This window comes from Puntigrus tetrazona, chromosome 2 (genome assembly GCF_018831695.1).
Source record: "Puntigrus tetrazona isolate hp1 chromosome 2, ASM1883169v1, whole genome shotgun sequence".
In the NCBI taxonomy this organism is placed as follows: Eukaryota; Metazoa; Chordata; class Actinopteri; order Cypriniformes; family Cyprinidae; genus Puntigrus; species Puntigrus tetrazona.
The window spans coordinates 23905230-23929587 of record NC_056700.1 but is presented as its reverse complement, the minus strand read 5'-3'; the positions used below and the strand labels follow the sequence as shown (position 1 = coordinate 23929587).

General features: G+C 33.9%; 1 protein-coding gene, 1 long non-coding RNA gene and 1 pseudogene across 2 annotated transcripts; 2 read left to right on the top strand and 1 right to left on the bottom strand.

Annotated features, from left to right (window-relative positions):
- Nucleotides 1-88: 88 nt before the first annotated feature.
- LOC122323682 lies at nt 89-2836 on the top strand. The gene is made up of 3 exons (XR_006247048.1): nt 89-208; nt 1864-1958; nt 2294-2836. It is a non-coding gene; the product is annotated as an uncharacterized LOC122323682 (long non-coding RNA).
- A 1120-nt stretch (nt 2837-3956) lies between these two features.
- On the bottom strand, nt 3957-9357 carry LOC122323665 (natural killer cell receptor 2B4-like). The gene is made up of 6 exons (XM_043217674.1): nt 9073-9357; nt 7575-7875; nt 5244-5510; nt 5036-5163; nt 4569-4944; nt 3957-4438 (listed from the first exon to the last, which is right to left on the bottom strand). The coding sequence occupies exons 2-5, from the start codon at nt 7807-7809 to the stop codon at nt 4900-4902; spliced, it is 675 nt and encodes a 224-aa protein (XP_043073609.1). The 5' UTR covers nt 7810-7875; nt 9073-9357; the 3' UTR covers nt 3957-4438; nt 4569-4899.
- A 10730-nt stretch (nt 9358-20087) lies between these two features.
- Nucleotides 20088-22717, top strand: LOC122326559 (annotated as a pseudogene).
- Nucleotides 22718-24358: the final 1641 nt, after the last annotated feature.

The following is a 24358-nucleotide window of genomic DNA, read 5'->3' as shown; positions in this document are numbered from 1 at the left end:
GCTTCTTAAATTTGTCTATCTATGAAATGTCTAAATGCACTGCACATGAAACCTATCACATAAAACTTAACTTGTCTTTTCTGTTCATCAGTTTTTCTTTAGACTGTGCTTGCCTTCATTTGAAAATCTGAACTGAGAACCTCCTAACAGAGGTGTGTGTGAGATCTCAGAACAAAGGAAAATGTTTAACCACTTCTTAACCACAGCAGTAAGTGTTTTAATAGTTATTTTAGCACATGTGTGTGCGTTCTGGCTCACTAGTGAGTTAAAGCGATTAATTTACTGAAGTAACAATACTTTATCTTTTAGGGCAATTGTTGCTGTTCAAATACAACTGAAAAAAATCCAAGTTGCAGCAAATATTACTTTAAGTAGCTCAGTTTGAAAAAAATAGTTGTAAATTTGGAATACACATCTAGTACATTTACTTAATTTATTAAGACAATTGGTTTGCATTGGTTATTCAAAACTGAATGTGAATATAAGTTCTCATCAGCCTTATCAGGAGAAGACGCTTCATTTGTAATCTGCTTGTTTACACTCTTTGGCCACGAGGTGGTATTGTGTGGCAATGAAAGCCTCAAGAAATGAGCCATTTGTGAACCACTCGATTGAAAAGCTTCAGGAGGCTTCATATGACCATAGCTACTAGAGACTAAGACAGAGAACTGGCTCTGCGAAGTAGCTACTGTGAGAGTGATAAATACTTAACTATAACTATGCTATAAGTCAATCTTATTAAATAATATTACTTAATGTACACTTAATTAATTGATAAACAGACTGCTGCTTTATGCTTTACTAGGCTATTTTGTGTCTGAGAATACCTCGTGTTCATGGGTCAAAAACAATTTCTGTTGGCAAGCAGAATCAGCTTTCTGGCATATCGTAGAAAGGAAATAATAAATAAATGTCCAAATAAGGAGAGGCTAACAAAATGCGTCTCAAGAAGACGATGTGTGGGAGCTCAACACCTGCTACAGAACCTAAAAAAACCTCAAACCACGAATGTAGCCAAATCAAATTTCAGAATGTGCTGTGCACTGACCATTTATAAGAAAACCTTACGTGAGCAAAGTTTTTAAGTGCCTCTCTCTACAACAGTCGCTTTAGACAGTAAGTGCTTAGATGTATAGACATACACTGGCCTGTGTGGGCTACAGGAAGTCACCAGTTATCTGATCTCTTACCCACATCTTTATGCTAAACAGGCCACCATGTAAGACAAAGATGAACACAAAAAAAAACGTCTGCTTTTCTCAGTTTGCTTTATAAGACTATTTGAGCATGTGTAACAAACGGACTCTCTCTATCAAGTAAAAACTTTTAAATGGTAAAAAAGTCTGCACGTGAAACAGACATGTACTAATCTTAAATTAAAGTTCAGAAGTCCTAGAAATGCCACTGACTATATAACAAATAGATTTAAGGTTTATTATTATTATTATTGTTGTGTTGAGAATAATTGTGTTTCTCTGTTAACTTCGTGCAAAACATACAGCTAATGACTGAACTTGAAACATACATCAAACACATGAGGTTATGAGGTGAGATTTTACTGCAGACTGAAGGCAACCTGGTTAACAAGTTGCCTGCACACGCTCACTGCTAAGGGCTAGTGGTTAGTTAAAAGGTACTAGACTTTTGCTCTGAGATCTCAGAGGGGTTGTGCTCTGCTTGCCACTTCGTTTAGTTAGATTTCAGATGAGTGCAAGGACAGAGAAGAGGAAATACCAGAACATATATACTGCATATTTTAGTTTTTGTAATATATCGTAATAATTAAATATTTTCTGTGTAGACAACTAAAAGAAGGTTAAATGAGTGTTTAACACAAAACTATCAACTTCCTCTTGTTGGCAGTAACACATCTCCACAGCAGATCAGTCCTCCATCTGCTTCAATGGCATTTTGGAATTTTCTCATGTTCTTCATGACAGTTCTGATCTCCAGCACAGGTATCAAACCCGTTCATTTTATCTTTGGCTTTTTACAGTAATTAATGGTTTATTATGTCGACGTATGTTGTTTGTATACAATATACATCTTATATGATTCATATAAAATAAAGATGCATGAGAGCTAAAAAGAGGATGTTCTTCTGTCAAATGAGCAGAGTTAAAGATACTTTAGTATTTAGTTACAGAATAAACTGAAAGGGATTCAGTTATGAATGATGTAAAAGTTATTTACTTTCATAAGGTGTACAAAGTTGGTTAATCTCTATAGTTTGATTCTTCCAGCTGACTGGATTGCTGTAGTTACAGACAACTCTGTTCTTTCTACAATACAGGCCTAGAGTCTGGACTCCAGATGATGTCACTTCCTCTTGAGTGCAGTCGTTGCTGTGGTAACTGTGGCTGATTGTTTGAGCATGCGTACTGCGTGCTCTCAGACGTTCCGATACAGACGTTAATACTTATTCTGGGGACATTTTACTTTAGAATAAAATTCACTGCATCTGAAACATATAGAACACTTTTCATGGAGTCATAGGTTACAGTTTCAAAAAATAATAAAAAAATAAAAAGCGTTTAAATTATATCCACCCTGTTTTGCTGTTTCTGTTATATGACAGTGCTGATTCCTTTAATATTCTACTCTGTAAAGGTCCAGAACATTAATGAAATGTTCAGAATTGACCTTTATTTCAGTAAAATACACTTTAATACTTTATGACTAGTTTAACAGAGCCCCGGTCTGTACGAACACTGACAAGAGAAACGTGAAGAAATTCAATTTTAAGTAATCCATCAGGCCTTTGTTTATCACATTCACAAATGTGCTATATAGATCCATTTAAATGCACAGAATCTTTTGACAGTTATATACAAATATATTTATTGCACACAGCAACCTATGTGGAGCTGTTATCTTAGTTACACAAATGGCATACTGCATTCCCGAACTGACTCATCTCTCTTTATTTTTGTGAATATGCCATGTTATGGGGGTGATAAGGTTTACTAAACAGTTGAAGCACTTAAGTAACATTACTTGATCTTTTTAAGGCAATTCGGTTGCTGTTCAAATACCACTGAAAAATGCCAAATTGCAGCATTAGTATATATATATATATATATTGAATACATGCCTACAACATTTAACTTAAAATTAACCAGCTGTTGGAAATAAGTGTTTTTTTTTGTTTTTTTTTGAGTATTATGCACCAAGTGCAAAACATTATCAAGTATGAAAGAAATAATTCACCTGACATCAGTGGATCAATCTGAATGTTATAAAGCGACGAGAATACTTTTTGAACACAAAGAAAATAAAATTCAATGATTCATCTCCTCTTCACATCAGGGCCGTGCACAGACCTTTTGAGGGGCACGTGCTGAAACTGAAAAAGGGCACTGTGATCCCCTGGGATGTACACGTAAAGTTAAAGAACAAACAGAACTATTCTGGAAAGATCTGCACACTCATCATTTCATTTACTCACCTCAAATTGTTTCAAACCTGTGCAAGTTTTTTCTTCTGCTCAAAAGAACATTTTCAATAATGTGGCTAATCAACATCTGCTGGTCCCCATTTACTTCCATGGTATGGAAAATAAAAATACTATGGTCATACCCCGAAGTCAAGGGGCACCAGCATCTGTTTGATTATCATTTAGAAGTACTAAGCAATATTAGGCAAATGATGGAATCTTATTGTAAAGTGTTACCCAAATGTATACATATAGATCTGTAATATCTCTATATTGCTTAATTTTACAAATAACTAACAGAGAAGCATGCCACCTCCCTTTATTTAATCATGATTATTTAAATCCAATTAAAATTGAGCAAATGTACAAAGTCAGAACACTATTAATTAAAACAAACAATTTAATGGCAGTAAGACAACTTCTAAACAATTATCGCATATATTATTACTAGTTACTAATGATACTTGCCATGGTATGTGTCAGGGTGTGGTTTAGCGTGAAGGAGCACTCAACGAATATATCAGGTTAACGAGTTTAATCATACACATATATAGAATTAGTACCTCTGAGAGGTAGGCAGACAGGCAAATGAACTAAACCACAATAACATAGACGAGATCGGACAAACAGAACTGAAATCACAGGACTTGAATACACAACGTAAAAACTTAATGAATGAGACACAGGTGAAGACGCTAAGACAATTAACTAAAGTAGGTCACACAGAGCTCATGGCACATGACAAAAACAACACAAAGGAGTCCACGTGTGACAGTATGTTAATCATATCTTAAAAATTATTGCAAGATATCTATCAACAAACACAGTTGAACATAAATGTAACCTCTGCTATTTATGCATAGGTTGTCTGTCCTGCTTAGATTTACACACCATTGAATAAATTGTAGGATCTGGTTTAGAGGTAAATAATGGCTTTTGGTGTTGTCCTACTGTACTGTAGGTGGTGCTGGGCCGCTTTTCTGTTTGCACCTGTTCCTGTGTCTGTGAATATATGTATATATGTAAAATAGTAACAAACATATTTAATTGCCTTTTGACGTTTATCTATATTTGTAAGGTTTTGCATAAAAACATCTGCATGAAGAAGTAAATGTGCCCCTCTCTTTCTTACCTGGCGACTAGGCATTTGACTGGCATTGTGAGTTTGTTTGTGTTCCCAGTAAATCCATACACAGTTTGAAGATTCGCTGATTTCTCCAACATCTCCAGGGTCTTTGCACTTGATTCATTGGCTTCAGAACAATCCGATCAAACAGTCATATCATTTTGTACATGTAAAACTCTATGGCTAATAATATTCTTACTATTCTTACTTCTTACTAAACATGTTTGAAAGACTTCCGGTGAAGTGCATTCTAGATAATTATGTGTTATGAGTTATTAATTCATTGTTGAATTAGGAGTATTCTTTTTATGTTATGACTATACAAAGTATTTGAAGCTTACCTGAACTTGTGCATAGACTGTCTGATCATTCTGTTGAGGACCTAAGAGATTTAGAATAGAATAGTTTTAGAAACTGACATGCATAACAAACATCAGGATACAGTCATTTCTATTTCATTACGACAGACATACCCTTTTACGCTTCTTGTAACAGCAGTAGAATACAGAAACTACTGTGAAAACCAGCACAAATACACCAGCGATGACCGAGAGCCAAAGGAAGAGAGGAAAAGAGCTGTTGTTTTCTTCTGGATGTTCTTCTGTCAAATGAACAGTTTAGAATTTAGTTACAGAATAAACTGAAAGGGATTCAGTTATGAATGATGTAAAAGTTATTTACTTTCATAAGGTGTACAAAGTTGGTTAATCTCTATAGTTTGATTCTTCCAGCTGACTGGATTGCTGTAGTTACAGACAACTCTGTTCTTTCTACAATACAGGGCTAGAGTCTGGACTCCAGATGATGTCACTTCCTCTTGAGTGCAGTCGTTGCTGTGGTAACTGTGTCTGATTGTTTGATCAGGTCCACTGCATGAGACGTTCACGACACAGACGTTAACACTTATCATGGTGAAGTTTCCTTTCAGAACAGGAGAATCCACTGGATCTGAAATGTGTTAGGAAATATTTTGTGTGGAGAGGGTAAAGGTTAAGACTTATCACTATGGAAAAAGCAAGCAAAATTATTAAATAGACATTGTTGCTAATTTATTATATCCATCTTATCAATAAATAGAATCTGTCACTATTTGCACTTAGTGTAATATAAAATATGCTACTTTCTCTACTTACTGTAAATGACATATATTGTCACCTTTTATTTACTATAAACATTGATTTCAAAATTATACAGTTACTTTTCACTATCTATGATGTGAAAGTATTTGTCCATAATTTGCTTTGGTCTGAGAACTGTTCTGATTTGATGTGTAGGCTTACGTTAAATATTGTTGGTTTTCTGATGTTTACAATAAGTTTTACAACATGGCCAGTTGGCTCTTGCATTTCATGTCAAAGCTAACCTAAGCAGTACTATCTAAAAAATTAAGAATATATTTTTTTGAGTTAAACTTTCATATATATTTTAGATTAGTAAAAAATGGTAAAAGTTTTTTGTTTTAATATTGATAATTAGAGCTTACAGCTCAAAAAGTCAAAATCCAGTATCTCAAAATATAAGAATATTTATATTTGGGTTTTCGCTAAAAGGCCATCCCTATAATAGAATTTCCGTGTATTTCTTGTTCGTTGACGCCACAATAATACAGAAGACTGCTGACTTGGCAGTGCTCCAGAAAACGATCACTGAAACCCTTCACGAAGAGGTTAAGTCACAGCAGGTCATTACTGAAAGATCTGGCCGTGCACAGCATGTTATATGTAAAGTTTACTATAAGGAAGAAATTGGGTAGGAAAAGGTGTTCAACCAACAGGGATGACCGCAAGTTTAAGAATACTGCCAAGCAAAGCTGATTCAAACACCTGGGAGAACTTCACAAGGAGTGTTCACGCTCAAACATCTTCAGGGAAAAGGCTACTAAGCCAATTCTGAAACAGAAACAATACCAGAAGCATCTTAATTGGGCTAAGGACAAAAATAAAGTCATTTCATCAAGTCATAAGTCAATGCAGCCTTCTGTCAGGTAATTTTGGAGCACTTTATTCCTAAACAACTGCTACAAAATTTATGAAAAGGCTGATTTTCTTTTCCTTTCAGCTGTCCACAGAGCCAAAACCACTTACAAGTGCTTCGCTGACCATGATATTACTGTGCTTGATTGGTTGATTGACTGAATCCTGGGTGGAATCTTTGGGATATTTTCAAGAGAAAGATGAGAAACAGTGGATCCAACAACACAGATATGCTGAAGACTCAGTAGTGTCTCAGCAGAGTCACAGAGTCGCTTCCATTCACTCTTCACTGATGCTGGAGTTTGTGCTAAAGGAGCCCCGACCATGGTAAGTGCAGAAGAAATATTCTAATATTTTGAGATACCGGATTTTGTCCTATATATATATATATATATATATATTATACTATTATATATATACTGTATGTGTGTGTGTGTGTGTGTGTGTGTGTGTGTGTACCAGTAGATGAGACCACAGTGAGCTATAGGCTTCATTTAGGTTGAGTTATTTTAAAAGGTGAAAAGTCATGGTTCTACTTTCAAGATAAAGCCTGCCCTGAACAGTTAGTGCCTTAAATGAATGCCTTAAAATCTTAAAATTCAACTTTTTATTTCTATATTCATGTTTATCGTATTCAATTCCATTCCATGTTTTGACTTGCTTTTCAGTTAATTATTCTAGTACTTTTAGCTTCCTTTTGATGAACGAGTCGACTTTCTATGACACTTTTAGATGCTCTCTTTAGATCAAGGGAACTGAACTCGTAGCCGCAGCATCACATGACAATTTGTGACAAGTTGGCCTCATGTTTTATTCAGTGGAACAACAATGATATTTATAGTCGCTAATCTACTTAAGACTGTAAAGAAATCCATTGTAAACTTTGTAGGTATGCTACAATTGAAATTGCATTTATTTTCTATATGCTGTTTTATACGTCATAGTGCAGATTTATTTGACCTTCTAATATGTAAGGTCATAACCAGAAAATAAATTAAAAACTATTGCAGTAAATGTTATTTCAGTAAAATACACTCACCTATAACTGATATGTTGTATTCAGCATGACACAGTTCTTGTTTGTCTCTTGTGATTGCTCTGTAGAGTCCACTATCTTTCTTCTGCATGTTTCTCAGTGTTAGAGAGTAGGTTTTAGCATTGAAATCCATTCTGTCCTTATATGAACTGTGAGGTTTGATTTCTCCTGATTGATTTCTGACTACATTTTCAGATTTATCATTAATCCATGTGAATCTAGTAAAGTGTGGTGGCATTTTATTTTTATGACTAGTTTAACCGAGCCCCGGTCTGTACGAACACATGGTCTTCAGATCCGGATACTGAGGAGAGAAACATGAAGAAATTGTATTTTTAAAGAATGTAGCTAGAACCTTTGACAGTAATTTTTCTGGAAATATCTGTTTTAGGTGTATGATCAGGTTAGGTGCTTCTACCCCCTTGTTAATCAGCTATCATTTCAAACTGACTCAAAATACATTTTAGATAGAATTAGATTTAGGGTTAGGGATTGGGATAAGTCCCATCGTTTTTGAACAGTAATGTTGACTCCAGGATCTTGATAAAATCATGGCAACCTTTTACCCACACAGGTATACCTTTGGATTTTACATGTTTTTATTTATATTTCTTATATATAGTGCATGATATTTCCAGCAGTTGGAGCTGTTATCCTAATTAAACAAAATTGTTTTTATTCTAAATGCTGCTCATTTGTTTTCTATTTATTTATTTAATCATTTATTTATTTGAAGGTGTTTCTGGCCTGTGAAATGGCACAAATCTTAAAAAGGACACAAAAAAACCTCCAACAAAATTTGTGCTGACTTGATCTAATATTTTGTGTTTTTAAAACGTTTGGATTTAAATAGCAAATGAGAATTGCTAAAATGAATGCATATGTTCTGAGACAAAGCAATTTTTATGATTTTCAGGTTTGTTTACAATCATTAAAAGTTATTTTACAATAGAATCTATAAAAGTATGGTATTTGTGTTACAAAAATACTGCACAATAAATAACATAATTAATGGCTGACGTTTTAAATTGTTGACATGAGATGGTTAGATTCAGACAGTAAATATAATATACCATATTATATTGAGTGACAGTATATTAATTAGACAAAAAGTATTCAGTTATTTTTCAAAATAGGCAGAAAATAGTATGAACGTTGCTAAAGTGAACAAGTATTTACTTAAATTTTATTAAACAAAACTTTATTTTAGCTAAAGTATTTGTATCAATACCATGGGCCTTTTACACCACATCATACTTTATACGATTTTTAAACAAATTAACTTCTCAAGGTGAGACTTTAGCCTTGTTGTACCCTAATATTTATAAAGCAAATATGTGCTCCATTTGCAACGGACATTCATGTCATCTCTAAATGAAATTAACAGACATAAAGGTTTATGGAAATTAAACATCCCTTGAAAAGTTTACAATCATGTGTTAAACATAAATAAAAACTAACCATAAGTCAAAAGAAAGATAAAATTGAACCGTTTTGATACCTGTGCTGGAGATCAGAACTATGAAGAACATGAGAACATGACCAAATTCCATTGCTTGCAGACAGACGAGTCTGACCTGCCGTTGTGATACGCTAGTAATGCTGTCAAGGAGAGGAAGTCGATCGGTTTTTGTATGAAACACCTTCTTTCAGACATCTAGCCAGGAAACCTCAAATAGTATTTCATAGCAACACATACTAAAACTAAATGTAGATATATACTGTAATCTGTTTTGTTTATCACTTCTGTAGTCTGTCCTTGCGGCATCTGAAAACATGAACCCAAAACTGTCCGAACTGATGCCAGAAAGACACAACCCCCTCTGAGAAAAGTGATCAAAGGAAGCAAAGGAAGATGTTAAATGGTTAACCGCTTTTTATTTTTACTAACCACTAGCCCCTGCAGTGAGTTTGTGCAGACCCAAAAAGGTTTCATGTGCATCAGCTTGTCTTCATACCACTGTAAAACTCACCTAAAAAGTCAACAGAGAAATGACAACAGTATGGAGGAAAAAACTTAGGTGGCATGTATACATTGATTTACATGCATTAAAAAGTAAAAAAAAAAGTGAAACATTTTACTTGGTAAAATTAAAATGTTAAACATGCAAAAATCATCTTCTCTTCAGGTTTAACTTTTGTGTCTGCATCTTTGTCTTACATTTTGGCCTGTTTAGCTTAGTCAGAAAGAAAGATGTAGGTGAGAGATCAGATAACAGGTTCAAGCCCACACAGACCTGACTTCCTAGACCAATGAAGACATTTAAGCACTGTCACTTAGGTCATCCAATCAGAAATTGTCAATGCACAGCTACATTAAATTATAAGTTTGTTTTGTTTTTGGTTAGTTTAGACTCTTTGGGTGTTGTGCTCCAACATGTCATCTTTTGAGCAACTAGGCATGTGAGCATTTGTTAGCCTCCCAGTAATCTCAGTCTTTGACATCTTGGACACTCTTTTCTATTTAAAGGAGCTGCTTGCTACAATTATTTAATGTGGGAGGGGCCCATCAACCATTTTAATATATGTACCTTAAATAAAAGCAAAACATCAATAAATGAAACATGGATGCAAATTAAAAAGACCTTGAGAGCAATTGCAAGTTACTCAGTCATTATTAAGAATCAGGAAAACCTGATGATTGACATACCACAATCAAGCAGTAAATCAAATTATCAAACGCTGATGTTGCTTGTGAATGACTGAAAGTTCAAGGATTTATCACTGTGTCCCAACATTCAGAAATTCCTACAACGATCCAGACATGAAAGGGATCATTATGGTTGTGATTAGTCGAAAGTATTGTTAAACTATTGTTAAATAATAACTTCTTTTAGGTCCCGTTGTTCTTGTAGATAACTCTTGAAGGATTTCAAAGGGTGTTGTGGCCAGGAGCAAGAAAACACACAGAGAGACGTACTGTATATATATCTTTACTCCAAAGTTTACTTATATACTTTATTAACCTTCCAGTCTTGTGAACCATGTGACTGTTTTCCTGTCTTCAAAGATTAGACTGGCCTGTCCAATACCAACACAAAATGGTCTTTCCATTTTCAAGCCTGGGACAGTCTTGCATGCTTATTTTGTGTCATAATATCAATCATTTGTTTTATGTACTTATGCGTTTATGGTGTAATTCAAATGACTTCTGGGTTTGGCCTTAAATTGTTGTGCATAAAGAGAAATTATACATTATATACATTACATTGTGCATAAAGGGATAGTATTCATTTTATATACATTGTGGATGAAAGAAAATTATACTTATTATATTATTGTAAGGGTCCCCTTTCCTAAAGAATGGAATCCAGAGGCCCTGGTCAAAGGTTTAATGTGCGTTCGGTCTTTTCCTTGTGCATCTGAAAAATCACTTATATTTATTAATCTTTTACTTTTCCAATTTTAATTTTCTTTCACATAATTTTATCTGACTCCAATCTTTTGTGATTTTAGTTATACTATATTTAAATGTAACTTCTGATCCTCTATAATACGTCCTAGTTTCGACTTATCGTTCGTTAGGAGTCTGGGTCGCTTAGAGACCTCGTTTGGCCAGAACAGACTCACAGCACATCTGGGCTAGTCTAGGTCTTAGTAAGAGGCTACCCCGTAAATCGCTTACCTTAATGCAGCCATTTCCTCAATAGACTCTAAAAGAGTAATTTTTTGCGCGTTCCTAAGTAATAGCATGCTAAGCCAGTTTGGTGGCCAGAAGTCAAGATCTCAAGACGGCTCCAACCATCGATCGTTGATCTGACTCACCCTAGCATGCCAACAATCCGGAAAACCTCAGAAGTCACTAACCTACTAGAAAAGTTATTTCAGACAATATCATAAGTTAACCAACATTAACATTTATTTTGCCAGGCAAGAACAGTTTCCAAATTGGTATAATAAACTGATCAGCAGTACAAAAATAACACAAAACTAAATAAAACAAACTTAAAAGGTCAGTATACCTGGTCTTTATAAAGTATATAGTGTAGTGTGTGAGGAGGACACACACCACACTACGGGCCGATCTGGCTACAGAATCACGCCTTGTTGTGTTTTGTCACTTTCTTATATACTCAGACCAGACAAAGAGATACCAAAACCTTTTGGTGTTTAGGTTCCCGTGCTCCAGTGTCACACTTGGCTGGAACACGTTCAGAGACCCAAATTCAAAGATTCAAAAGATTTAAAGATTCAGAGATTCAGTTTGGTAAACTAATTCCTTCGATTTACTTCTCTAGCCAATGAAACAAAAGATGACATATGTTCTATCCGTGGCAAAAGATATGTACTTATATAAGATAAAGGAAATTATGAACATATAAGAAATACTTTTGGACACTGAAAAACACTTCTTGTTCAAGTATCAAAACTGTAGTGCAAACACATTTACCCAGCGCACACACCAATGACCGACTGATCCCCTTCTAACATGTAGAAGGATGTATAGATCATACATACTACAGAACACTAGGGGAGATATAAAGAAAATCACAATGAAATCTAACAATGAACTTTTAACACTAACATATACATTTCTGTTAAACAACAGACTTCTGTTAACTCGTGAGAAATTACAAACTGGAGATTGCACATACACCATTTACATTAGAAAATATGAACTCACCAAAATCCGAAGAAAATAAACAACAAAAGATTCATTTTATCCCCTTTGCTCTTTTTCTGCTTCTCAATTATTGTGTTACTAGTCTCCTGAAACTCACTGAGAGAAACTAAAATGGCACCTAAGACTAGCAGCTATTGTGGTGGGGCGGGACTTCCGTTCCAATCTAACGCAATTGGATGATCACTGTCAATCAATTTACTGATATACAATTTACATACATTTTAGAGTTTTACATTCAGTTAATTCTGATTAATAAATTTCTTTAATATTGTTTATTTGTGTATAATAATGTATTTTATAATACAGGGTTATTCATTTTATAATATAGGCACACTGAAGACGACAAGGAATATAATCCAGGCATGAACAACAGATTCTGTAGCTGATCCATGACTGCTTGTATCTTCTGAAAACAAAAAGAATATGTCAGTTCATAATAATGAAGATAATTAATTTGTTCTTTCAAAAACAATTTCATATGCCTAATACACAAATTTAAAGTAATAGCATCAACTTTAAAAGAAAAAACAAGCCTGTCCTGAAATGACGTATCACTGTCATTACCATTTAACATGCATGTTTATTTAAATGTTAAACTTTTTAAACCGATCTCACGGTAATTCATACATATTTTACTAGATGTAATTCATGTGAATGACCACACCTAACCCACTCCTAAACATCCCTAATGATCGCGTCTTTGATAGTTCACAATTTTTAATTATCACTCGTCTGAACGAGCACCGATTTGCCTGATTTCGAGCATTTGACTATGATTTTTCAAAAACTATCAGCAAGTCAAAAAAAACAAAATTCCCAAATAACTTACCAACAGTTACACTGTATAGACTGATGATAGTATCTGATTCTTCGCTTGCTTTAGCAGTGTAGAGTCCACTGTCTGTCTCCTCTGCGTTCTTTATTGTTAAAGAAAGTGTCTGATTATTGAAATACACTCTGTTACGAAAAAGTGTAGTCTCTCTTTTGTTAAAATCATATGAGACTAGAATTTGTGATTCATTTCGTGACCACTCAAAAATGTCAAATGGCAAGTTGTTTTGTGTTTCCAGCACAATAGATGTTCCTTTTGTGACTGTTTTTGTGACTATTTGAACATCACTGGATGCTGTAGGGAGAGAAAAATAGTTTAGAATGCTTTGTATTAATGTAGTCTGTATTAATATGAAATAAATTCATAATGTTAACTTAGGTATCATATTTGTTTCATTAGTGTATAAAAATGAGGTCCACCAAAACCACAGTAGAATCCTCTGGTTTTTACTTTGTAATTTTGCTAGACATGTTTCAGCACCTTCGATATGTGAATCATAAAGTTGATTACTTGTATAAAGATAGAAAAAAAGTTCTCAAATGGCTTCTTTTTTAGGGATGCACCAAAATAAAAATTCTGGCCCAAAACCGAAAATGCTTTGTAGTTATTATTCTTTTATGAAATGATATACAGTAATTCTGTAAGACTTTTTAATTTAACACAATTTTAATGATACTAAATAAATAAAAACACACAAGTCTAAACCACACTTTTACTGACAAAACTGGACAGAATTTATATAATTAATGGTAACACTTTACAATAGGGATGTAAGAATAAATGAAACTTGTTTTTCAAGTGCTTTCAAGTAATTAGCTACAAAATGTGTTAACAACATGAGACTGGAAAATAAATAGGATTTAATTTTACAGTTAAAGTAAATACTGTATGATTACTCCTTTAAAATAAAGTTTTAATAGTTTTTGTAGGTAGCTTTTTATGTACATTCAACGTAAGTTATATATTTCTGTCGTGTCATGTTAAACCTAACATGTTTTTTTTTTTTTGACAGGTTTAGGCCTATAGTTTTGTGTGTACAAGATAAATGATAGATTTACTCAAATTAAATGGTTAAATGCGCATGAAGTAATTTTCTGGAGGAATTCTGGAGATGTTATTGTATGTACTGCATTCATATAGAGATTATTTTACAGGAAGCGTCATGCGCACTTTAGTATGAGTAGTAAACAAAACCAGACGTCCACACCATTCATTAACAAAGAAATACATTTTTATTTGGATGTGCGTTTGGAGGCAGCATAGAATTCTCAAGCAAAGCCCATAAGTGAATATAAGTTACATTTATAAAAGCTAATTTATGCTTTTGCTTGTTTACAGATTAACCCACTATCATAGCTGCACAGTTTATTTTATTATTACTCATTTGAAGAACTGCTCATAAAAAGAAAAACAAAAAGCATGAACCATAATGGTACGTTCAATTTTCTGATCATTTGCACAAAAATAATTATAGTTAATTTGTTCAAGAGAGTAATGCTTTGAAAAACATTTAAGACTGAAAATTTACATTTCTTTAAAAATTACTGATATAATTATTACACATTAATCAATAACTAGATTTAGTAGTTTTCAGTTGTTATTTTAAGGCGTTGTACCTGTGCTGGAGCTGAGAGGAATGATAATCGCCAGAATGAAGGTAATGTGTAGACCGGTAAACGCCATTTTTTTTTTTTTTTCCAGACAGTTAGTTTCATGCTCTTTTAAGGGAACTCAGAAACGGAAGTAATCGTTGTTGAGATGTCATGCTTTCTCGATGTGCTGTACTTAAATGTAGATGTTACACCCTTTGTGTTTCAGTGTGGTTCTCATTTGTTTTTCAGTATTTTCAAATTTGGCATGGCTTTAACACATTTTCTTCTCTTTATTATTATTATTATTATTATTATTATTTTGTATTGTGTTATAATGCTTTCAAATAGTATTATTATATTGTCAAGGTGGCTTTTTGTAAGTATGAAGCCTTTGGCACATTAAAAACATTTCTTTCGAGAGTTATCTGCAGTTATGATGACTGACTTCCTGTTTTGTGGTCTTCTTTTCCTCCCTAGCCTCAAACTTTGTTCAGAATTACTGGTGATATCAGTGTGATGTTGGGTTGTGCTGTTGAAATTATTTAGGTACTTTCCAATCTATGTAATGGTTCCAAAAGTGAGCTTTCACAGTGAGACCATAGAAGAACGATTTTTATTCCTAAATAAGTTTCATAGTAAAAATTTTTTTGGTTTGAAGAAATGTTTTACATTTATGAAAGCTAATTTATGCTTTTGCTTGTTTACAGATTAACCCACTATCATAGCTGCAAAGTTTATCTTATTATTACTCATTTGAAGTACTGCTCATAAAAAGACAAAAAGCATGAAACATAATGGTACGTTCAGTTTTCTGATCATTGTCACAAAAGTAGAAATAACTCATTTGTACATCACAGTAATGTTCCTGAAAAACATTGAAGACTGAAAAAATGCTTTTCATATCTTCATTAAAAATTACTGATATAATTGTTACACATTAATCAATAACTAGATTTAGTAGTTTTCAGTTGTTATTTTAAGGCGTTGTACCTGTGCTTGAGCTGAGAGGAATGATAATCGCCAGAATGAAGGTAATGTGTAGACCGGTAAACGCCATTTTGATATATTTTTTTCAGACAGTTAGTTTCATGCTCTTTTAAGGGGAACTCAGAAACGGAAGTAGATGACGTATATTTCTGACACAGAGCATTAAATGTGTTTTATATGTTTTACATTTTGACTTTTTGAACCCTGTATTATTTGTTCATTTCATTTACTGTTTCAGTATTTTTATAACTGAATAATCTCTTTTTATATTTTAATTGCTACACCTGTTGGTGAAAGCGTAACTTTTAAGAGTATTGAGGGCTGCATCAACCAAAGGGTATTCAACAAAATACATGTTTTTATATAAGTTGTCTCATGGTCACTCGCTGACGTTTTAGAGAGATTTCTATAATTGTAAGTTGTAATCGTTGTTGAGAAAGAATGTTGCATGATTGCATGTAATGATTTTCTGTAATGCATGTGGATGCATGTGGAAGTAAGAAGCATACATTGTTACGCTAGCCAGGCAACAATCACTGACAAGTGTTGTGTTTGATGACAAAAACCGTTTAAGCTAGGGAGGAAAGAAAACCACAAAACAGGAAGTCAGTCATCATACTTGCACATGATGTTTAGTTCCCCAAATACGTTTCACAGCAAACTGTTCTTAGAATTTTTTTGTTGGTTTAAAGAAATGTTTATTTTAATCTAAAGAACCCCTTTTCATATTGGAAAGATTACATTGATGTTGTCAACAAAATCTTAAAAGTGTACTGTTAGAAATGGTTAATGCGGTTTGCAGTTTGTTGCCTGGCTAGCATAGCAGAGGTATCCTGTCTGTCAGTCACTACAAGTTATGTTGTGACGACAGTCTGGGCTTTTGCTTGGAGCCCTTATTAGGGGAAAGCGCCAATGAACTTTTGGTTAACTAATCCTTAACCCCTTCCTGTCACGCAGGTATAAATATACTACAGATGCACTTCCGCAAGATTTTTCTGAAAAAAGTTTGTTCAACCAAATCGCTGTGCTGTACCATGCATAAAAAATATCTGTTAGGGCTGTGTATCAACAGCAAAGCCGCGATACAATGGGTTAAATGGGGTCATGTGTTAAAATATCAGCGTATTCGTTCAAATGAACAGAGGGCTGCTCAGTTAGTTAGCAGAGCCGCTAGCTTTGGCATTAGTCTAAACTAGCATCTGCTGATTGCTACACCTGCTGCAGTTTTAAATAAATAGATGAATAAACACGTTTTGAATCATGCTGTGTCATAGCTCTTTGGCTTTTAGACATGCAAATCATGTATCGTGTGATCATGTCCACACATTTAGCATATTGTTACCATAGTAACTGTTGCTTGATCATGTCATGTTTAGTCAATTCACAGCATACAACTGATACTATCAGTTATGGCAAACGCACCATAACTTTGTTTACTTTCTACTGTGTACTTGAAGTTAAAGCTCAATAACCACAACAGTTAATATGGGTTAACCAAAGTAACAGTAGTTTTACTGTGGTATTTTGTAAGCTCATTAAACACACACTTAAGTTAACTTCAACAGCTGTTCTGTTACAATAATTATTCATTAAAAAGTTAATTAGGGACTTAATGTTTGGGTTGCAGTTTGCCACTGCTGCCTGCTGGCTGCTTAAAAATAACTCTTATTATCGTGTTACTGATCCATTAACTAACAAGGAAATTAATTTATACCATGCGGCTAGTCTATTCTTGCGTCAGGAAGCAGTGAATCACTATCCATCTGGATTCATCAATGGCTTTTGCTACCTTCGTCTGTATGTTTTTCTGTTATTATTCATATTACCTTGAATTGTATTCGATTATTAAGTTATTGTAATTTGTAAGTTTTGAATGCATTTTAGATGTGAGAGCCATTGATACAGAAAAGTTATATCTAGATTATAAAATATTTGTAAGAAGCAATTATGCATGCATGCATTGTGAATGTCAATTCATATTGTTTATTGATTTCCTTTATTTTCATAGTTTTACCCTTATTAAAGCATGCCAAAGGACATTCTGTAGCTGTGCTGTTGATGAAGCTGCAAGAATTAGCAGGGAACTTAAATAAAAGCTCCCAATGCTGATCTTGAACAAGCTTTCAAGTACAACAGTAAAACTCATTGGGGTTATTGAGCTTTACCTCCAAATACCACAAGTACTATATGCACGTAAAATTGCAATTTGGTGTATGCGTTACGATGCAATTGGAAAGTGTAAAGTTGTGATACTTATACATAGTGTTTTAACAAAACTCCTTTCTCACCTAGTTTCATCCACTTCCTTCTTACTCATCTCACTCAGAATGGTCAATAACATTACAGTAAGATCTGTATATCATCAAGATCTCACAATGGAGTGGTTTATGTAATGTGATAGCAGTAGAACTCTCTTTGGCTACAAAATTCAAGTAAACAGCAATGTAACGTAATACAATGTGAGGAAGATATTTTAGAGAAAGTTTGTGATACAATGTCCAAAAACATCTTCAATGAAAATGGGCTATTTGAATATGGAAATGGCTTGTCTTGACATCCCAATAATCAGCATATCATTTTAATGTACTTGACATGCCTGTGGGCAAATGCATTTAATTATACAATCTTCTTTAGGTTAACAGATAAACATAGTCTTTTACTTTCACAGAACATACTAAAACGTCATGATGCAGATTGAACCTCTCTATACTATTCTGAGGTTTTATAAAAACGTGAATATTCATGGGATTTAATTGAAATTTTGTGTGCAATTTGGTGTATTGAGGTAGGTCAATCACCTGTTTAATTTTTATTTTTAAATGATAGTTCACTTGCAGTTCCAGGCTAATATGAATGATTATTAGCTAAACCATCATTTACCATAATATATGTATTTGTTAGACTAAATGGCTACAGGTCTGGTAGACATTGCAGCTTATTCTGTTTTGGCCAAAACCATCCAGACTTTTTGGACTTTTTGGCACAAAGTGAATGACTACTTTAGGTGTTACTTGCCATTTAGAGGTGGGTTCATCTTAAATTAACTAAATAGAGCAGGGAGTGTTTCAGCTTGGGTGAATTATAAAACCACCATTTTAACCATTTAAGAACAAGTTACAGTAGAAGTTTCTATTTAAAAATATAGAAGATTTACAGGAAGCATTCAGATAAGGAATTGTATGCCTGTCCATTATTTGATATGTAATCATATTAATAAATGTTAAATAACATTCACACAAACCTTTAGTGTATTTCCATATTCGTTTCCTATTTTATTTGCTTTTATAATCAAAATATGTCTTATGTATATCATTCTAAATTCAAAGGTTTAAAATTAAACAACTGTTGAATCTAATTTGTAATTGAAATTGAGGTGATGATGGGAGATGGCATGTTTTGTTTTTAGTGTGTGAATTTGATTTGGTCTTGTTGCTTATATGTAGGTGTTAGTATGTAATGTTTAATAGCACAAGTCTGAAACAAATTCTGAAATGCAAAATTTGGATATATTACAACATATAAAATGTAAAATTACTCTGTGGTTACATCTATAAGTATAAGAATGGATGCTTTATGTAATTAATGAATATCAATGCTTTTAATAATTTTATTGCTAAACAACAATATTTTTAGACCCCTTAACCCTCCAGGGGTTAACCAGAAATCGCACAGAACAGAATACATTTTTTCACATTTTGTTTAATAAATGCAGTTGAAAACAATTTAATCAATATGATAAGTTGATAACTGAATATAATATAATAAAAATGCGATTGCAGTATTTATATGCAGTATTCATATTTTAGGTTTTGTCACTGCATTAGTATTTTACATTTAGATGTTCAATTAATTTTGTACAACTATACATGACATAAAATGCATACATTTTCTCATTAATTAGATATGGAAATTAAAATATATACATTTTTCAAAAGTTTTAAAGGATTTTTAAATAGTCAAAACATCTTTAGGATGAGCTCTTTAATAAAGTTATGACCAGTAACGTGATATAATATGGAAATACAGTAGAGCTACAGTATTTGAATAGGAAAACAACTCATCTCTTACTATCACACAAATTTGCATATTATTTTATTGTGTTTAACCTGTGGGCAAACATGTTCAGTGCAACATGTATATGCTTTTAAGCAATATATCAGTATCAAATTAAAATATTAATAAAATATTTTCTTTTTCCTGTAGTAAAACAGCATGTCATTCACAACATAATGGCTGTGATGTATTTAAGAGTATACATCATTGGATACAAAGAAAGTTAATATGGATAATATAAATGTAGAATACACAAATAGTTATCCCTACCTTACTAGGCCGAAAAAGTACCAGTTTTGTTTTGACATTGAGTGTATTATGCTGTTTGAGACTGACAATGTGGACAATTCTTTAAAGGAAGCTTTTCTGGATATCAATTACAAAATATGTGAAGTCATAATCTATTTGGAGTGTATCTTGTGTTGGACAGAAAATGTATATTTGATTATCTGTCATTAAAATACAGTTAAGAGGATCCACAGTATGGATGGGAGTCTGTTTATGCTGCTTCTGCTGTCAGGTTGGTATATTTTTAAAGAACTTGTGTGTGTGTGTATATATATATATATATAATCTCACAATAAATAAATTTCACAGGGCTTCTGAAGATCACTTCTGGTCTCTCTCGTCAGTACTACTATATAAATGCGAGAATGTCATGGCCAGAAGCTCAGAGTTACTGTAGAGCAAAACACACTGATCTGGCTACTGTAGACAACATGGATGATGCAAGCGGGCTGATAAATTTCGTGGATGCTGGATACAGTGGATCAGTGTGGATTGGACTGAAGAGGGGACACAGAAACGCTGGGTTTGGTCTAATGGAGAAGATACACTTGCAGAGTACAAGGCCTGGGGTGCAGGAGAACCGAACAGTCAAAACAATTGTAGCTTTCTTGCCTATGGAGTTTGGAATACTTTACCATGCTCATCTGTGATTTACTTTGTGTGCTACAATGGTAAGTTATGAGATAATAACTACATTCAGTAACTACATTCAATAACTACATTTTGTTGATGCAAACATGTATAAATGTGTCAGAGTTTTACTGCCTATTGATTTATTTTGGAAACTGCAGTCATGTGTACTTATTGGTACATATTTTGTGTCTCGCTAAAAATGCACCCAGGTATATTTCTGTGTCCATGAGACCAGGTAGGATTCATAGCACTGAGATCAGGAGTTGTGACCTTATTCTTATTTTTTTCCTCTGGACAGAAAGCACTGGATACATTTCCGGTAAAGATGTGGAAGAACTGGACAGATGCTCAGAGCTACTGCAGACAGCATTACACAGATCTGCCTACCATCCACAACGCTGTGGAACACAATCAGCTCAAGAGTATTATTTTATATACATCATGGGTCTGGATTGGTCTATTCCTGGACTATTGGGAATGGTCTGACAAATGGAGCAACTTCTTCAGATACTGGGCAGCAGGTCAACCACGTCAGACATCAGGATCTGGTGACTGTGTTGGCATGACAACAGCCGTTTCTGGGAAATGGATTCATGAAAGCTGTGATCTACACCATCCTTTTATCTGCCATGGATGTGAGTTTTTGTAACAAATGAGAACATTGTTTCTCTGTGTTTTGTCTTTTGTGAATTATTTATGTGTTTATAGGCACATACCGCACTGATAACAATCTGTTTTTTTTTTTTTAAACACTAAAATTGAAAAGCAAAAATCCTGATTGTATCACAGTACATCTGTTTATTTACACTCCGGTTTTTCATTTCAATTTGTTATAGGGCCCAAGTCTCCTTACCGCACATACCAGTATATGAATGAAAGCATGATCTGGCAAGATGCACAGAGTTATTGCAGAGCGAGATTCACTGATCTGGCCACTGCTGACACCATGAATGATGTGAGAAGGCTAGTAAACATAGTGGATCCTGGATACAATGGATCAGTATGGATAGGTCTCCACACCGGGACTCAGTCTCGCTGGGTCTGGTCTATGGGGGAAGGCACAATCTCTAACTACACTATCTGGAACCCAGGAGAACCTAGTGGTGATGGGAAGTGTGTGAGGACTTTTAATGGAAGCTGGTATGATGAAAGCTGCAGCACTCTTCTCCCATTTGTGTGTTTCAATGGTGAGTCCTTAAAGCTTAAGTTTGTTTCCACTTTAGCTAATCCTTGACTGAGGGCTGGTCCATATCTTGTATTTCTCATCAGACAGCACTGGTTTTATTACAACTGAATCTGCCATGACATGGAGAGATGCTCAGAGTTACTGCAGACAACAACATACTGATTTAGCGAGCATCAGCAGCCCAGAGCAGCAGAATCTGCTCAGTAATGAATCGTCGCTCTGGATTGGTCTGTTTCTGGACTCTTGGGAATGGTCTGATCAGTCCAATCTCAGTTTTAGACACTGGGACGCAGATCAACCATCACAGACTTCAGGATCTGGTGACTGTGTTGGCATGACAACAAACAATTCTGGGAAATGGACTCAAAAGAGCTGTGATCTACAGCAGCCTTTTATCTGCTATGGAGGTGAGTTTCGTACAGAGATTAACAACTGTGATATATGTTTTAATATGTTACATATTACATGTTTTTCTTTAACCATGTTTTTCTTTAGCTGACACCTTAATAAGAAAACAGATTGTACGTTTAAAGTTGTCCTGTAATGGGAAACGTACATTAAATGATCCCTCTCTACAGACTGCCTTTCTAAACATGGTATGTATTATCTGTTTATTTACTGATATATATATATATATATATATATATATATATATATATATATATATATATATATATATACACTATTTAGCCTATAAGTAGGACATGGTTTTTAGTTTAGTTTAATTCCTTTTTGATGGTTTTCCAGATAAGTGAAAAACTGAAGAGCATGGGGCTAGAAAGTGACAACATTAAATGGATACAGAGAGAAGACGAAGAGGTGTTTCATCTAGAGAGCAAATATACAGAAAATTCAAATAATCAATGTAACAGGAAGTAATCATCAATGTACTTCTTTAAAGTATCTATTGTTTAAAAAACAAAAGTGGATAAATGGTTGTTGTATAATATATTTAGGGACAATTGATTATGAATATATATATATATATATATATATATATATATATATATATATATATATATATATATATATATATATACGTTCTGTTTCAATAACTATATTAATGAATCTAGCACGAGTTTAAATACAAATAGTTGTGTTCTTACAAGATTAAACATCTTTACCTAATAAATTATCAATACTTAAGTTTTTAAATGTAAATATTTTGTAACGTTAAATAAATATGTATGTATGATGGTTCTTCTCATAATAAATGTGAATGATTTCATTTGAATCATATTGTGCATATTATTCTCAAAATAAAAATAACTGTACATTTTTGCATGAAATGACGAGTTATATAATTCGTAATACCATACTTTCATATACTTTTGCATGTAGAAATGTAAATATTTTTGTGATCCATTATTTAATAGCCATAATGGCTACAAAAAGTAGGTTATCATTGTCTGTACCCGCTATAGAACCGCTCAATCCTAACAAGCACTCTCCAGTTAAAATTAGAGCTTGTTGCAGTCATTTTAACACTAATCACTAATATTGTATCATTCAAATGCATAGAATAAAATTTGATGATGTTTCCCGTATGATTTGATGATATTTACTGTATGAGACTATTTTTGGGTGATTGCTCCTCATCATGTGTACAGAAAAGTGTTCTGCATTCCCAACCCACATACTGTAAGACATTAGATCAGTAGGTTTCAGCTAGGCTTATGTTCCTACTTATTAGGATACAGCAGCAGAAAGTGGTGATAAACACTAGTTAGGGTTTAGTGTGAGCAGTCATGGACGGGGTCTGTTTGTGCTGCTTCTGCTGTCAGGTTGGTGAGATCATTTGTAATCTGTATTTATGATGATGTGATATCGATCGATATGATGCTACGTTTAGCTGGTTTAATAAGCTGTTCTTAACAGGGCTCTTCTGGAGCACTCCTGCTCTTTCTCATCCGTGACCATAGATCTGGTCACCATCCACAACATCCACAACCAATTCAAGAGTGCTGAGTGAATCTACAACGGCCTTTTGTTTGCCTTGGAGGAGTTTTTTAACTGATGATAAAATGGAATGCAAAACAGTTCTGCACCCTGTTTATGTTCTGTTTTATACTACATACAATACAAACTGTATTAGACACATTATTAATATGTAACCACCTTAAAAACTAAATGGAGTCCCTTTTAATGGTGCTCTCTCTCACTGACACTGACTAATAAGAGACTTGCACCTCTCTCTGCTGGTGAAAATAATCACTACACTTTACTATTTTATAATCAGCAGGCTACGCCGTTATAGGGCTTTTTGTGCAGTGTTTTTTAGTTTAACTATAATATTATGTGCATTTAAACAGGCAAACTAAATTATAATTAATAATTTATTATGAGTAGAAAACATAAACAAATCACTTCGTATAAACACTTATGTACCTGTCAGTCTGAGACGTCACTGCTGTGTTGCTGTGTGATGCAAATATAGCCTACAAATGAATATCAGCAGAACCCAAAGAACTGTAATATAACGTATAAGTCATTTTCCTATTTGAAAGACATAACTGGTAATAACTGATTTCAGTACCTGCAGTATCCCATGCTGAAATAACGGGTAGATTTAAGAAACATAAAATGGTTGTG

Bases quoted from the DNA above. Each gene is read 5' to 3' on its own strand.
- LOC122323665 (XM_043217674.1), bottom strand. From the start codon at position 7,809: ATGCCACCACACTTTACTAGATTCACATGGATTAATGATAAATCTGAA. The intron at 5,511-7,574 runs GTGAGTGTATTT...AACACATTTCAG, and splicing joins ATACAACATATCAGTTATAG to ATCCAGTGGATTCTCCTGTT. The intron at 4,945-5,035 runs GTATGTCTGTCG...TAAATCTCTTAG, and splicing joins GTTACAAGAAGCGTAAAAGG to GTCCTCAACAGAATGATCAG.